At 42.4% G+C, this 13,251-nt stretch overlaps 1 protein-coding gene and 1 pseudogene across 8 annotated transcripts in view; both read left to right on the top strand.

The window, feature by feature from the left end:
- Positions 1 to 13,251, top strand: part of cln3 (CLN3 lysosomal/endosomal transmembrane protein, battenin) — a 97,448-nt gene that overhangs the window by 78,486 nt on the left and 5,711 nt on the right. For 3 of the 8 annotated variants that reach the window (XM_061845669.1, XM_061845668.1, XM_061845670.1), the window contains exons 11-14: positions 66 to 134; positions 239 to 294; positions 1,550 to 1,643; positions 9,885 to 10,025. In XM_061845669.1, coding sequence (XP_061701653.1) covers positions 66 to 134; positions 239 to 294; positions 1,550 to 1,643; positions 9,885 to 10,025 — 360 coding nt within the window. Of the gene's footprint in view, positions 1 to 65; positions 135 to 238; positions 295 to 365; positions 644 to 1,549; positions 1,644 to 9,884; positions 10,026 to 10,544; positions 10,628 to 13,251 lie in introns of those variants that run through there. The other 5 variants (XM_061845671.1, XM_061845667.1, XR_009798740.1 and 2 more) reach the window with 4 other exon arrangements.
- Positions 11,993 to 12,109, top strand: LOC133515173 (5S ribosomal RNA; annotated as a pseudogene).

The raw sequence follows: 13,251 nt of genomic DNA, 5'->3' as shown, positions 1-13,251 counted from the left end.
ACTTTATATCCACTATAATTGTCAAGATGACACTGCTTCACTGTTTTTCCTTGCAAATCCTATAGACCTTGATACCGTTTGTCTGTGCCTTGGGAGTTGTCTATTATGCTGAATACTTCATTAACCAGGGCTTGGTAAGTTCTCTGTTGCAACATACTATTAACTCAATTTGTTCGTAGTCATAGATGATGAAATTTCACTTAATGTGAAATATTTTGAAATTAAACTATTTCCCTAGATGGAGCTCCTGTATTTCCAAAAGTTTTTCCTCAACCATGCAGAGCAGTATCGCTGGTTAGTAATTACAATTAAAATAGCAACGCATCCATATTGCACTAGTTAACATGTGAAGGGTCACAAATCAGGAGGAGCTTGTCCCAGCTGAAGCCGAGACATGAGGCAGACGTTTGGGATTCAATTTCCACAAACATAAAGGCCTGTAGATGCACACATCCATTCACATTCACACCTGCAGTGAAATTTTTTTTTTTTTCATTGTATCGGCAATTAATAAGTTGTCAATAAACAACATTTTTTTTTTTTTTTAAATGTGGGACGGAGGCTGAGTACATGGATAAAAGAGAGTACAATAACAGAAAAGCGAGAGCTGAGAATAGAACCCAGCAGAACCTTTGACTGTGAGGTAAACAAATGAGAATTCCACTGTGTACACATAAAAGTACTATAGTCGCTTAACCTCAAAAGGGTTGTGGGAGCTGCAGCCTATCCCAGCTGACTTCGCAGCAGGAGGCAGGTTACACCCTGAACTGGTTTCCATCCAATTGCAAGGCATATACACAAACAACAGTCACACCGACAATGACACATATGGGAAATTTAGAGTCTCCAATTAATCCATGTTTTTGGGATAGGGTTAGGAAACCAGACTGCCCGTAAAAAAAACGACGCAGGCATTGGGAGTACGTGCAAACTCCATACAGGCGGGGCTGGGATTTGAACCCCAGTCATCAGAACTGTGAGGCAGATGCTCTAACCAGTCGCGCCACCATGCCGCCTAAAATATTATAGGCAGAAAATAACTTTTACACTCAAACAAACAAAGATACAAAGGTTGTACTTAGTTCCATTTTACATAAATAGAAGAAAAAAGGCGGCACAGTGACCCACATGTTACCACAACTGCCTCACAGTTCACCCTCGCTTGTGTGGAGTTTACATTTTCTCACATGATAAAGTGGGTTTTCTCTAGGTACTCTGGTGTCCTGATTCATCCTGAAAATATGCATGGTAGGTTTCCTGATGTGTGAATGTGAGTGCTCATCATTTGTTTACATGTGCCCTGCGACTGGCTGGCAACCAGTTCAGGGTCTACCCCCCCCCCCTCCTCACCCAGAGTCAGCTGAGTTAGCGACCATAGTGAGTATAAGCGATACAGAAAATGAATGAGTGAATTAAAACGTGAGATTTCCCAAATGCATGCAAAATCTTCTCTAATACATGAACTTAAAGTTTTTAAAATTGACTTTATTTTGAGCTTACATTGTGGTATTCTTTGCTAAAACATTCAACATGGTTCCTTTTCTGTTAGGTATCAGACATTTTATCAGGTTGGGGTGTTTATCTCTCGATCCTCGCTTTGTTGTATGAAGATCAGGAAACTCTGGGGCCTTGCTTTACTCCAGGTAAGCTGTATCTATGTACAATATATATACAGTAATCCCTCGTTTTTCACGGTTAATTGGTACCAAAACCCGCGAAAATTTAAAAACCGTGAAGTCGCCAGGGTTGTTAATGTGGGTATGAGAATGTTTAAAATATGTAAACAGTATTTGTACTTTGTATATTTGAGACAAAAAGAGTTATTTAGTCAAATATTTAACTACAAAACCTTATAAATATAGTATATACAGGATGCTCAAGTTATAATATAAATATAAATTATAAATCACTTGTATTATATTACTGTATAGTTACCATTCATCGCTCAGAGACTTCTGCTGGAGCTTCCGTTCTTGTTGTTGTTGAGCGACGAGAGAAATAGCGGGTAGCTCAATTGATAGTTGTGGGAATGAACCCGCGTTCTCTCGTTTTTGCCAGGAATTCTTCGATGTCTCCAAAGCCTCCATTTTTCAGGCATCTTCTTGCCTGCTAGTATTCTGTTGAATAGGTTGGTCAAAAACTCCACAGCCACCTCTCTGTCACCCAAATTGCTTCGACTGTAATTCCTGGCCTACATAGCGCACTTGGTTACAAGCCTCACTGAGTATATCTGTAACATACGCCGCAGCTGTGTAAAAGCCGCAAGTGCCCACATTGAAACCCACATTGAAACACGAGATATTTACAAAGACAGATGGTAAACAGAAAAAAGTCACGGCTTGTAGGTGGGAAATTACGGTATATCATCACAGATATGTCATCAGGACCTACAGGGTGCGCACGCGGCCCTAAAAGTCCCTAAAGACCCCTAAATTTTCAAAGGCTCATTTAGGGGCTCCTAAAAGTCCTTAAAAATCCGCAAAAACCGGTCAAGCCCCTAAAAAGGCCTTAAATTAAAAAAAATCAAAGGGAGGCCTCTACCGCCAAAATTCACCCTAAAAAAAATTCTTTTATTTAAAAAAAAAATAGCGATCCGTCTGGCGTCCAAAACAGCCGGAAATTGTCAACGGAAGTCACCGTGTTGACAACTAGTCGCCATCTTGTCGATATTCCATTGTTTGTTTCCGTGAGTAGGCATTTCACTTCGTCTTCATTACGACGTAGCGTAGTTCTTTCATCGATCCAACTTGTATCACGAGGAAGTGCATTTTTCAAGAAGCTTGGGTTGAAAGTAAGGAGTTTGGGAGCTGGGTTCGTCGAGATCCAAAAGATCGGCACATGTTTTACTGCCATCTGTTACCAGCTTGAAAAGATGGGTGTCAAAGCGCTGGAGTCGCACCGTAAAAACAGGAGACACGCTGATTTGGCGAAGACTCTCATCTTCCGTTGGTATGAATCTGTTTCAAAATATCAAGATAGTGAAGCATCAACTTCAGCCAGTGGTACTAGCAGTGCATGGGCACCTACAGTTGTCCAGCCATCGACTTCAACCAGCCAGAAGTCAGGCTTTATGAACGTAGTTCAATACAAGAAGATGGACTCGTTAAAGGCAGAGATCGTGTGGACTTTAAAAGTGATCTGCAGCCATTACAGTTACAAATCTTGTGAAAATTATTCAAAAGTGTTTGCAGTCATGTTCCCAGACAGTGATATTGCTAAAAACTACCACTGTGGGGAAAGAAAGACTTTGTACTTGGCTACATTTGGCATCGCTGCCCAGTTTTCATCTCTTCTGCCTCAAAGCCAAAAAAGCCAGAATAGAGACTGACATATCTACGCTTATTGAGAAGGGTGACAGGCTGTGTGAGGAGGCAGAAGAAAAGAGGAAACTGAGGTTTATCACCGAGGCCAATGCACTCAGAGGCAGAGCAAAGGGCAAGAGAGCCACTTTGGCACCTCTGCATCAACAAATAGAGGAGGCACTGGGTAGGCTCAAGGAGCTAGAGTAGGGGTGCTCAGAGAGACATCAGTAGAAGACATTTGTGTATATAGTTGCAATTGTAGTTAGAATCTGTTTTTCTGTAGACTGTTATGTGAAGACATTGACAATGGTCATATCAATGAGAACTACCACAAGGGGCGACAGGTGATCACTGTCACAGGTACTGAGGTACTGGAACATTTGATGAACCAAGAACGGTTGATGGCACCATTGGGTGAGTCTTTTTTCCTTACTCTTGATTTCCCACGATGCCCCTACATTTTTTGTCGGCCCTAAATTTTTTCTGTGTCAGCCCTAAATTTTTCGTGTCAGCCCCTAAGAATGCCCCTAAAAAGGCCTTAAATTTTTTTGGTCAGACTGAGTATGAACCCTCATTCCTACCGCCTTTGCATTTTTCATCCTCTTTAGTGCCTTTCTAACTTCCCCCTTGCTAATCATTGCCACTTGTTGGTCCTTCACACTTGCCTCTTCTACTCTTCCTGTTCTCATTTTCTTTAATCATCAACTTCTCAAAATATTATTTCCATCTATTTAGCACACTACTGGCACCAGTCAACACATTTCAATCTCTATCCTGATGCACCCTTATCTGCTTCCCATATCTAGTCCTCTTTCTGGCCAACCTGTAGAAATCCTTTTCTCCTTCTTTCATGTTCAACCTGGTGGACATGTCGTCATATGCCTCTTGTTTAGCTTTCACCACCTCTACATTTTGCCTATGTCACATCTCAATGTCTTCCTTTCGCCTCTCCTCAGACCTCAGGGTCCCACTTCTTTGTTAATCTCTTTTCTTGTATGACATCCTGTATTTTGGGATTCCACCACCAAGTCTTCTTCTTCCCTTTCCTCCCAGAAGACACACCAAGTGCGCTCCTGCGTCTCTCTCTAATCACCTTGGCTGTAGTCGTCCAGTCTTTCCGGAGCTCTTCCTGTCCATCTAGAGCCTGTCTCACCTCTTTCTGAAAGGCCGCACAACATTCTTCCTTTCACAGCTTGCACCACATGGTTCTTGGCTCTACTTTTGTCTTCTTAATCTTCGTACCCACCACCAGAGTCATCCTCCACACCACCATCCCACGCTTTTGAGCTCCACTCTCCCCTACCACTACCTTATCGTCAGTAACCTCCTTCAGATTGTATCGTCTGCACAAAATATCGTCCACCTGCGTGCTTCTCGCTCTGCTCTTGTAGGTCACTCTATGTTCCTGCTTCTTTTGGAAAAAAATGTTCTCTACTCCCATTACCATCCTTTTTGCAAAGTCCACCACCACCTGTCCCTCAAATTTCCTTTCCTGGATGCTGTATTTACCCATCACTTCTTCATCACCCCTGTTTCCTTCACCAACATGTTCATTACAATCTGCGCCAATCACAACTCTCTCTCTCTCTCTCTCTCTCTGGGATGCTAAGAACACCTTCATCTTGTTCCTTCCATAATTTCTCTTTCAACTATAGGTCACAGCCTACATGTGGGGCATAGCTACTAATCGCATGATACATAACACCCTCAATTTCAAATTTCGGCCTCATCACTCGAGCTGATACTCTTTTCACCTCCAAGACATTCTTAGCCAGCTCTTCCTTTAAAATAACCCCTACTCTCCATTTATCTTCCCATCTACTCCATGGTAAAATAATTTAAACCCTGCTCCTAAACATCTAGCCTTACTACCTTTACACCTGCTCTCTTGGATGCACAATATATCAACATTTTTCCTCATCATCATGTCAACAACCTGAGCTTTTCCTGTAATAGTCCCAACATTCAAACTCCCTACACTCAGTTCTAGGCTCTGCGCATTCGTTTTCTTCTTCTGCTGACGAATCCAGTTTCCTCCTCTTCTTTGTCTTCAACCCACAGTAGCTGAATTTCCACCGACATCCTGCAGGTTCACGGTGCTAGGGGCGGGTGTTGTTATCACGGGCCATGATCAATCTGGTATGGTATTCTTTAGATGAACGCTTATATTTGTTTGGCACAGTTTTACAGCAGATGACACAACTCTCTGCATTTATCCGTGCTTGGGACTGGCCTACAGATTCCATTGTCTTGTCCCCCCATCGGCTGCATTGCTCCAGTATTTTAACAGTACATCGCTTATACTGTGCCTCAAGGCCGAACGAGACGCACTGCTCTAACAAGCCTACATTACAAATAATTTAAGTGCATATCTCATACAAGCTACTGCACACATAACCATGGCAGAACTGTCAGAAAGTCCCAGCCAATATGACATCCTAGAAGAGCTCGTCAGTAATTTATCTAGTGACCTTATCGTGGGTTACGCAGACATGCAGACATGGGGAAAATTAGAAATTGAACCCCGGTCCTCGGAACTTTGAGGCCAACGCTCTAGAGCTACACCATGGTGCCACTACCAAAGTTATTTAATTTTGTCAAATGTCACAGTAATGAGAGAATTTCTTAGAATTCGAATTAGCTTTATTTGAACAAGTGTGTAAAAAAAAAAGAAAAAAAAAACACCCAAGGAATTTTTCTTCGGCAGACGGTGCTGTCCTGGTACGATATATAGAATAAGGAACAACAAACCAGCAAGATCAACAAACGACACATTCCTATTTTAAGGAACTATTGCTTATAAAAGTCATGCAAGATGTAAAATGTTCGTTTAGAACAGGTACGAGATAAGTGTGTCAACATCCCACATTCTGTACAGCTTGCCTTTACCCGTTCGAGGTTCCCGTAATGTGCAATGACAGTTGTGCAAAGGGAGCAGGTTAAAGTGACAAATTGTGCATTGATCTACAAAAATAAGTTCTAATACTGTTCTTGATTGGACCAGCAAAATGTGATTGTCCCAACAATGGCACAAGGCAGAAAATCGTAAATTTGCTGATCAAGAACTTAAACTTAATTGCCAGAGGGAAAAAACTGTTTGAATGCCTGCTAGTCTTGACTTGCATTGAACTGAAGCGCTTTTCCAACGGGAGGAGCTGGAAGAGCTGGGGGCCAGGATGTGGAGGATCCGAAAGAATCCTGCCTGCTCTGGACCCAGTTTGCTTTGCGTGCAAGTCCTCAATAGTGGGTAAGAGTAGTGCCAATAATCTGTTCAGATGTTTTGATTGTCGGTTGCACTTTTTTGTGGTGGCCCAAGACCAGACTTTGATGGAGGTGCACAGTACTGATTGGATGACCGCTGTGTAGAATTGACTCAGCAGCTCGTGTGAAAGACTGTGCTTCCTCAGAAGCTGCAAGAAGTACATCCTTTGCTGGGCTTTTTTGAGGATGGAGTTGATGTTCGTCTCCCATTTCAGGTCCTTTGAGACGGTAATTCCCAAGAAATTGAAGGTCTCGACAGTTGCCACAAGACAGTTGGACAGCGTCAGGGGCAGCTGTTGTGAAGCTTGCCTCCTGAAGTCCACAATCATCTCTACACTCTTTAGAGTATTCAATGCCAGGTTGTGTAGACCACGGCAAAGCGCCAGTCTTGCCACTTCCTGTCGATATGCAGACTCGTTGCTGGCTTTGATGAGTTTGATTAGCGTGGTGTCATCTGCGAACTTCAGGGGTTTGACAGTTGGATGCCACGAGGTGCAGTGGTTTGTGTTCAGCAAGAGGAGCAGCGCTGAGAGGAAACAACCTTGGGGTGCTCCGGTGCTGATGGTGCATGTGGATGAGGTGCTGTGCCCCAGCCTCACTTGCTGTTTCCTGCCCGTCTAGCCTTACTCCCTTTCCACTTGCTCTCTTGGATCATGTCAACTAACTTCTGAGCTTTTCTTGTCATAGTCCCAATGTTCAAAGTCCCTACACACAGCTGTATGGTCCGTGCATTCCTCTTCTTCTTCTGCCGACTAAGCCGCTTTCCTCCTCTTTTTTGTATTCAACCTACATTATCTGAATTTCTACCTGTGCCTTGTAGATTAACATTTCCGGGTGCGGGTGTTGGAAGCCCGGGCCACGACCTAACGGTTGTAGAATTCGCATGATGAACGCTCATGTATGTTTGGCACAGTTTTACGCCGGATGCCCTCCCTGACGCAACCCTCTGCATTTATCCGGCTTGGGACTGTCCGACAGGTAGCACAATAATGTTCTGCCCAACGCGCCGCAGATAATCAAAAAGAACCAATCAAATAAACAGTCAGCACAAAAGATACACAATTGATATACTACCTACTCTATGTTAAACTTAAGATCGAATGAAAGCAATCACAATAAACACTGTCAGCACATAAGGTACACAAATCACATACTATCTGTGTTAAAAATATAAAGGATGTGGCAATTTAAAGGATACGTGGATGGAGGGTATTCAAACCACAATGGCCCTCATGAGTAGTTCAAGGTTAACTCAACGACTGATGTTTGGTCCTCGTTGTATACTCTATGTAGGCAAAATGTTAGCACGGTGGGCCAACTTGTGGCGAGCAGCTTCAATGCGAACGATACGGCACCAATTTTGGTACTAAGATAAGACTTGTTAAGTTTCTTAAGTCCTCACGGCCTTCGTCATATAAGTTATGACACGTTCGATGTTTCTTCAGCATCCACGAATTGATCACAAACGCGTCTTGTTGTTAGCAAGCTTCGGTCAGGAATACTCGGCAGATAAGCAAGTTTATGTTGGTGTTTCCACTCGCCCAACTTCTTATTGATACCCACTCCCCTCGTTGTATACGATGCGTAGGTTTTGCAGGACGTGTAGATACTTGCATTTGATGTTTTCCTCCTCAGTAAATACTAGAAAACAGACACTTTCGTTGTTAGCTTAGTCCGAGCAGCTTTGACGCGAACGATATGACTAAGGTTGCACAGATGGTGGTTTTAGTCCACTGAAGTCGACCCCAGCAGTGTCCCACGTCGAGTATTCACAGCATTCGGTCCAAAATCAGCAGGATTTATTGAATTATGATCATGCTGGCCAGAGCCTTCTGTTTAAGCTCTACCAGCCTGGAGACCAGAAGCATTTTTGCACAGTGTATGTAAATTTCTGGCTTATAGAGCTCGTGCACGTGACGTCACCATTTTCATGATGCCATATTGCCGGTCAAACAGAGCTGCTCAACATTGTGGGACACATTGAACCGGAGGAGAATATTTACAATATCTGAGACCTGTTGTGCTGTTGGTTGTCACAACAGACGAGACAGATATTCAAAGAGATCATTCGATAGCGTACCAGCTGAAAAGACAAGAAAAGATTGATGAATTTCGGCAATTAAATGTGATGGCTGGTGCCCAACCAAATACACATGCCTGTGTGGATCTTACTTCATTTCAGGTAGGATTTTCTTAATCTCAAATTACCAATTAGTATCTATCATGCCAAATTGACTCATTTGAGAACAGTCCATTTTTTAAAAAAGAAAATAAACCGACTGTCGCAGAGAGGTTTACGTGTGGCAGCAATACGCTTCCGTGTACGGAGGAGCCGTCTCCCTGTCTTTTTTTTGTTCAACCATAGTTAGTGAATGTGAGTTTGTGTAAAACCAGGGGTCATTTATTTAAATATTGGTATTTGTACAGAATACCATCTGAAAAGACCAAAAAAGATCAATGGATTTCGGCAATTAAATGTGATGGATGGTGCCCAACCAAATACACATACCTGTGTAGCAATCATTTCATTTCAGGTAGGAGTTATTCTTCTCAATCTCAAATTAAAAATAAGTATTCATAATGCCAAATTGACTCATTTGAGAACAATGCGTACTTAAAAAAAAGAAAATAAACCATCTGCTGCAAAGAAGGTTTACGGAGGTTTATGTGCGACAGCGATACGCTTCCGTGTACGGAGGAGCCGTCTCCGTCCTCTTTTTTTTTTTTCTTTTTCAAATCATAGCTAATGAATGCGAGTTTATGTAAAACCAGGGGTCATCTATTTACATATTGGTATTTGTATTGGAAAAATCTGAGTGGCTCCATCATTATGTGGGATTTATTTTTTATTGAGAACAGATCCAGCAATGAAGCATTTGTATGCATCCAGACTTTTATACACTTTCAAACTCTTCTATATAAATCTCGACAACTTACTCACCAGATACATGTGTAGATCCAGTTGTCCAAGACAAGCGGAAGCAGGTTAACAGTCCACTTTCTTGTCAGCGAAAACATCAACTTTGGCATTAAATATGGGTCCTCTATGCCAAGTGTCTTTCATTTTTCCAAGTACCTTTGTTGATTATCACCTTCTAAACGTTTAATGGTATTGGACAAAACTCTGGGCTTCGTTCTATAAGACATATTTTGGTTGTGTCTCAACGGACTAAGCATTGAACAATCCTTTGTTTGACCAACAATATGGCCAGTCACGTGACTTCGGTGACATAGGTGCACAAGCTCTATAAGTAGATTGTGTTATATACTTTCACCTCTGTGAAAACCTTGGAAATGTTTCCCCATTTCTTGACTCCGCAGGTGTTGAATGCAGTGCTGCTCTTGCTGGAGGTGTGTTACAAATTCCTGCCTAATACCTGGTTGGTGTTTGCCATCATCTTCTATGAGGGTCTTCTTGGTGGAACTGCATATGTTAACACCTTCTACTTCATTAGCAAAGAGGTCTGACTTCTTTACTTACTGTTGATTTATTCTGCATCAAAGCACAACTCCAGTTTTCCAAGGGGACTCTTCATACTGAATACAGAAATCGTTTGCAAAAATTCCAGTTCTCTTATTTTAGACCTCGTGTATAACCGATTTTTTTTTAAATAGGTCAATATAGTGCACTCATCTCCACATCTCTAATACAGTTATCTTTATTGGCTGTATTTTAATCTGGCTGCAAGGACTCAGATAAGGTCCACTGGACTCTAAGCAGAATAAGAAACCTTTTAAAACACAAGCCTGTGCACAACACGTCCACATGGCTTGTTGTTCATATCATTCAAGCAGACGACACCCATGTTGAATAGGCATGTGATTGTGTAGTGTTTGTAGATGGTGACCTCAAGTGGACAAATGAAATACGTACACCTCTCTAGAGTATTACATCGTTAAATTGAATTGCAAATGCAGTTTGAAACATAAGTATTCATTATAGTATTATGATATATCCATCTATCCCATCCATTTTCTTAGCCCCCTCTCCTCACGAGGGTCGAGGAAGTGCTGGAGGCTATCTCAGCTGTCAACGGGCAGGAGAAAGGGTACACTTTGAACAGGTTGCCAGCCACATTGAGACATACAGCCGCACTCACAATCACACCTGTGGGCAATTTAGAGTGTCCAATTAATGTTGTTTGTTTTTGGGATGTGGGAAGAAACCGGAGTGCCCGGAGAAAACACCACACAGGCATGAGGAAAACATCCAAACTCCACACAAGGAGGTCCGGGATTGAACCCGGACCTCAGAACTGTGAGGCTAACGCTTTCCAGCTGCGCCACCGCCACTGATACTTTAATACTTTCCAGACAGTGATTAATAAGCATTTACAATAAATGCCATTGAACGAGGGTGGATGACTTCAAATACTTGGGGTCAACAATAGAGAGCAATGGGGAGTGTGGTAAAGAAGGGAAGAAATGGGTCCAAGCGGGGTGGAACAGTTTGGCGGAAGGTGTCTGGTGTTCTATGCGACAGAAGAGTCTCCGCAAAGATGAGAGGCAAAGTTTATAAAACAATGGTGAAGTATGTATCCATGATGTATGGATTAGAGACCGTGGCACTGGAGAAACAACAGGAAGCATAAGTTGAGGTAGCAGAAATGAAGATGCTGAGGTTCTCACTTGGAGTGAACAGGTTGGATAGGATTAGAAACGAGCTCCTTAGAGAAACAGCCAAAGTTGGATGTTTTGGAGACAAGGTTAGAGAGAGCAGACTTAGATGGTTTGGACATCTTCAGAGACAAGAGAGTCAGTATATTGGTAGAAGGGTGCTGAGGATGGAGCTGCCAGGCAAAAGAGTGAGAGGAAGACCAAAGAAAAGGTTGATGGATGTCATGAGGGAGGACATGAGGACACTGGGTGTTAAAGAGGAAGATGCACGAGATAGGCTTAGATGGAAAAAGATGAAACGCTGTAGCGACCCCTAACGAACAAGGACAAGCCAAAAGGAAAAGAAGAAGAGGAAGCACTTGAGTCACTGACAGTGTAGTAGAACACACACCTGATTTTGGTGCAGGTAGCATGGGATTGATTCCCACTCAAGTCTTCTTGTCAATGTGTGCCATGTGACTGACTGGTGACCAGTTCAAGGTGTCGTCTGCCTTTTGGCCAAAGTTAGCTGGGATAGGCTCTAGCACTCCCGTGACCCTTGTGAGGATAAGCAGCTCAGAAAATGGATAGATGAATTACAGTGGAAATATTTCACCTTTGTGGTATGGTGGATAACTGGTTACCACATCTGCCCTCACAGTTCTGAGGACCTGGGTTCAAATTTTGCCTTGCCTGTGTGAGTTTGCATGTTCTCCTTCTGTCTCTGTATATCAACTTTTATTGAGTAACGTAAACAACTGTTACGTGTGTGTGTGTTTTTATTCTTTGTTCTCTTTAGTTTCCTTTTATGCTTTTACGTTGTTAAGATGCGGGCTTACGGCCATGCTACCCTGAGAACGCCCGATTTCGTCAGATCTCTGACGCTAAGCGGGTGGCCCTGGTTAGTACTTGGATGGGAGACTGCCTGGGAATACCAGGTGCTGTAAGCTTTTCTCCACCGGCTAAAATGCAGAGGGGTTACTTCTGCAAGGGCGTCCAGCGTAAAACTGTGCAAAACCAATATGCGTTCATCTTAGATGACACGCTGTGGCAACCCCTAACGGGGAAAGCTGAAAGGAAAAGAAGAAGATGAAGTTGTTAAAATGCGGATCTTTGTGACACTGTTTCCTTTCATAATTTTAAGTCCTTATAATGTGACATGGTCCTCTAATGCTCTTGGGTCCGTGTGACGCGAACACTTTGTGATGCGGAAGTCTGAAATGTTTCAAGTATTACCTATATAAGGACGAGAAAGACTGACAACGGGGCTTCTTCTTATGACCTACCTGCTGCTCTGGGAAACTACGCTGCTTGTAACGCTAACTATATGGACACCTGCCGCCTTTCGTTTTTGGACCGGCTGGAACTTTTGCCAACTTGGAATACCTGCTGGGATGAACATTTGCTTGTTTGGGAACACTTTTTCAGCATTGGTGACTATTCACCATTGTGACTCAACTACTTTGTTCTTTAACGCCTATTTTGTGTTAGCTATTGTATCGTGTTTGTGTTGTGTTAATGTGTGTGAAATAAAATTGTCAGAAATGCAATACTTGTAGCATTTTAGCATTTTGCTGGTTTGAACAAAGGGGACGTTAGTCTAAATTCATACGTAACAAATTTGGGGACTCGTCCGGGATCGAATTAATTTGACATTCGAGACATCTGTTTAAAAACGTTTTTTTTTTTTATACATATTTGCAACTGAAACTGTGAAGCCAGCAAAAGGGAGTTTAATGTTGAGCACTTTATTAGGTCCCCTAACCCAGAATCCATATGTGATTAAAGCAAATCCGATCTCTTGAAAGTTGCTAGTTATTTCCAACTTGATGCCAAACCTGCTATGAGGAAATTCCAAATTTTGAACATCGTTCTGAATCATTACATTGATGAGGACATTTTTGTTCCAGATGTTTGGGCCTTGGTAAAAGAGGAAACTTTGGACGTTTTGTAAGTAAGAAAACTGGAATTACAACTTGAGATTGAAAAAGAGAGACGGAGGAAAGAAGAGATTGAACTTAAACTTGAAAGGTCCTTTGATTCTCTTAGTTCATCCTCTTTTGATATTACACGGTGTGTCAAAATGGTCCCT

The sequence above is a fragment of the Syngnathoides biaculeatus genome, chromosome 16 (genome assembly GCF_019802595.1).
Source record: "Syngnathoides biaculeatus isolate LvHL_M chromosome 16, ASM1980259v1, whole genome shotgun sequence".
Lineage (NCBI taxonomy): Eukaryota > Metazoa > Chordata > Actinopteri > Syngnathiformes > Syngnathidae > Syngnathoides > Syngnathoides biaculeatus.
This window is presented reverse-complemented; position numbering and strand designations above follow the sequence as displayed.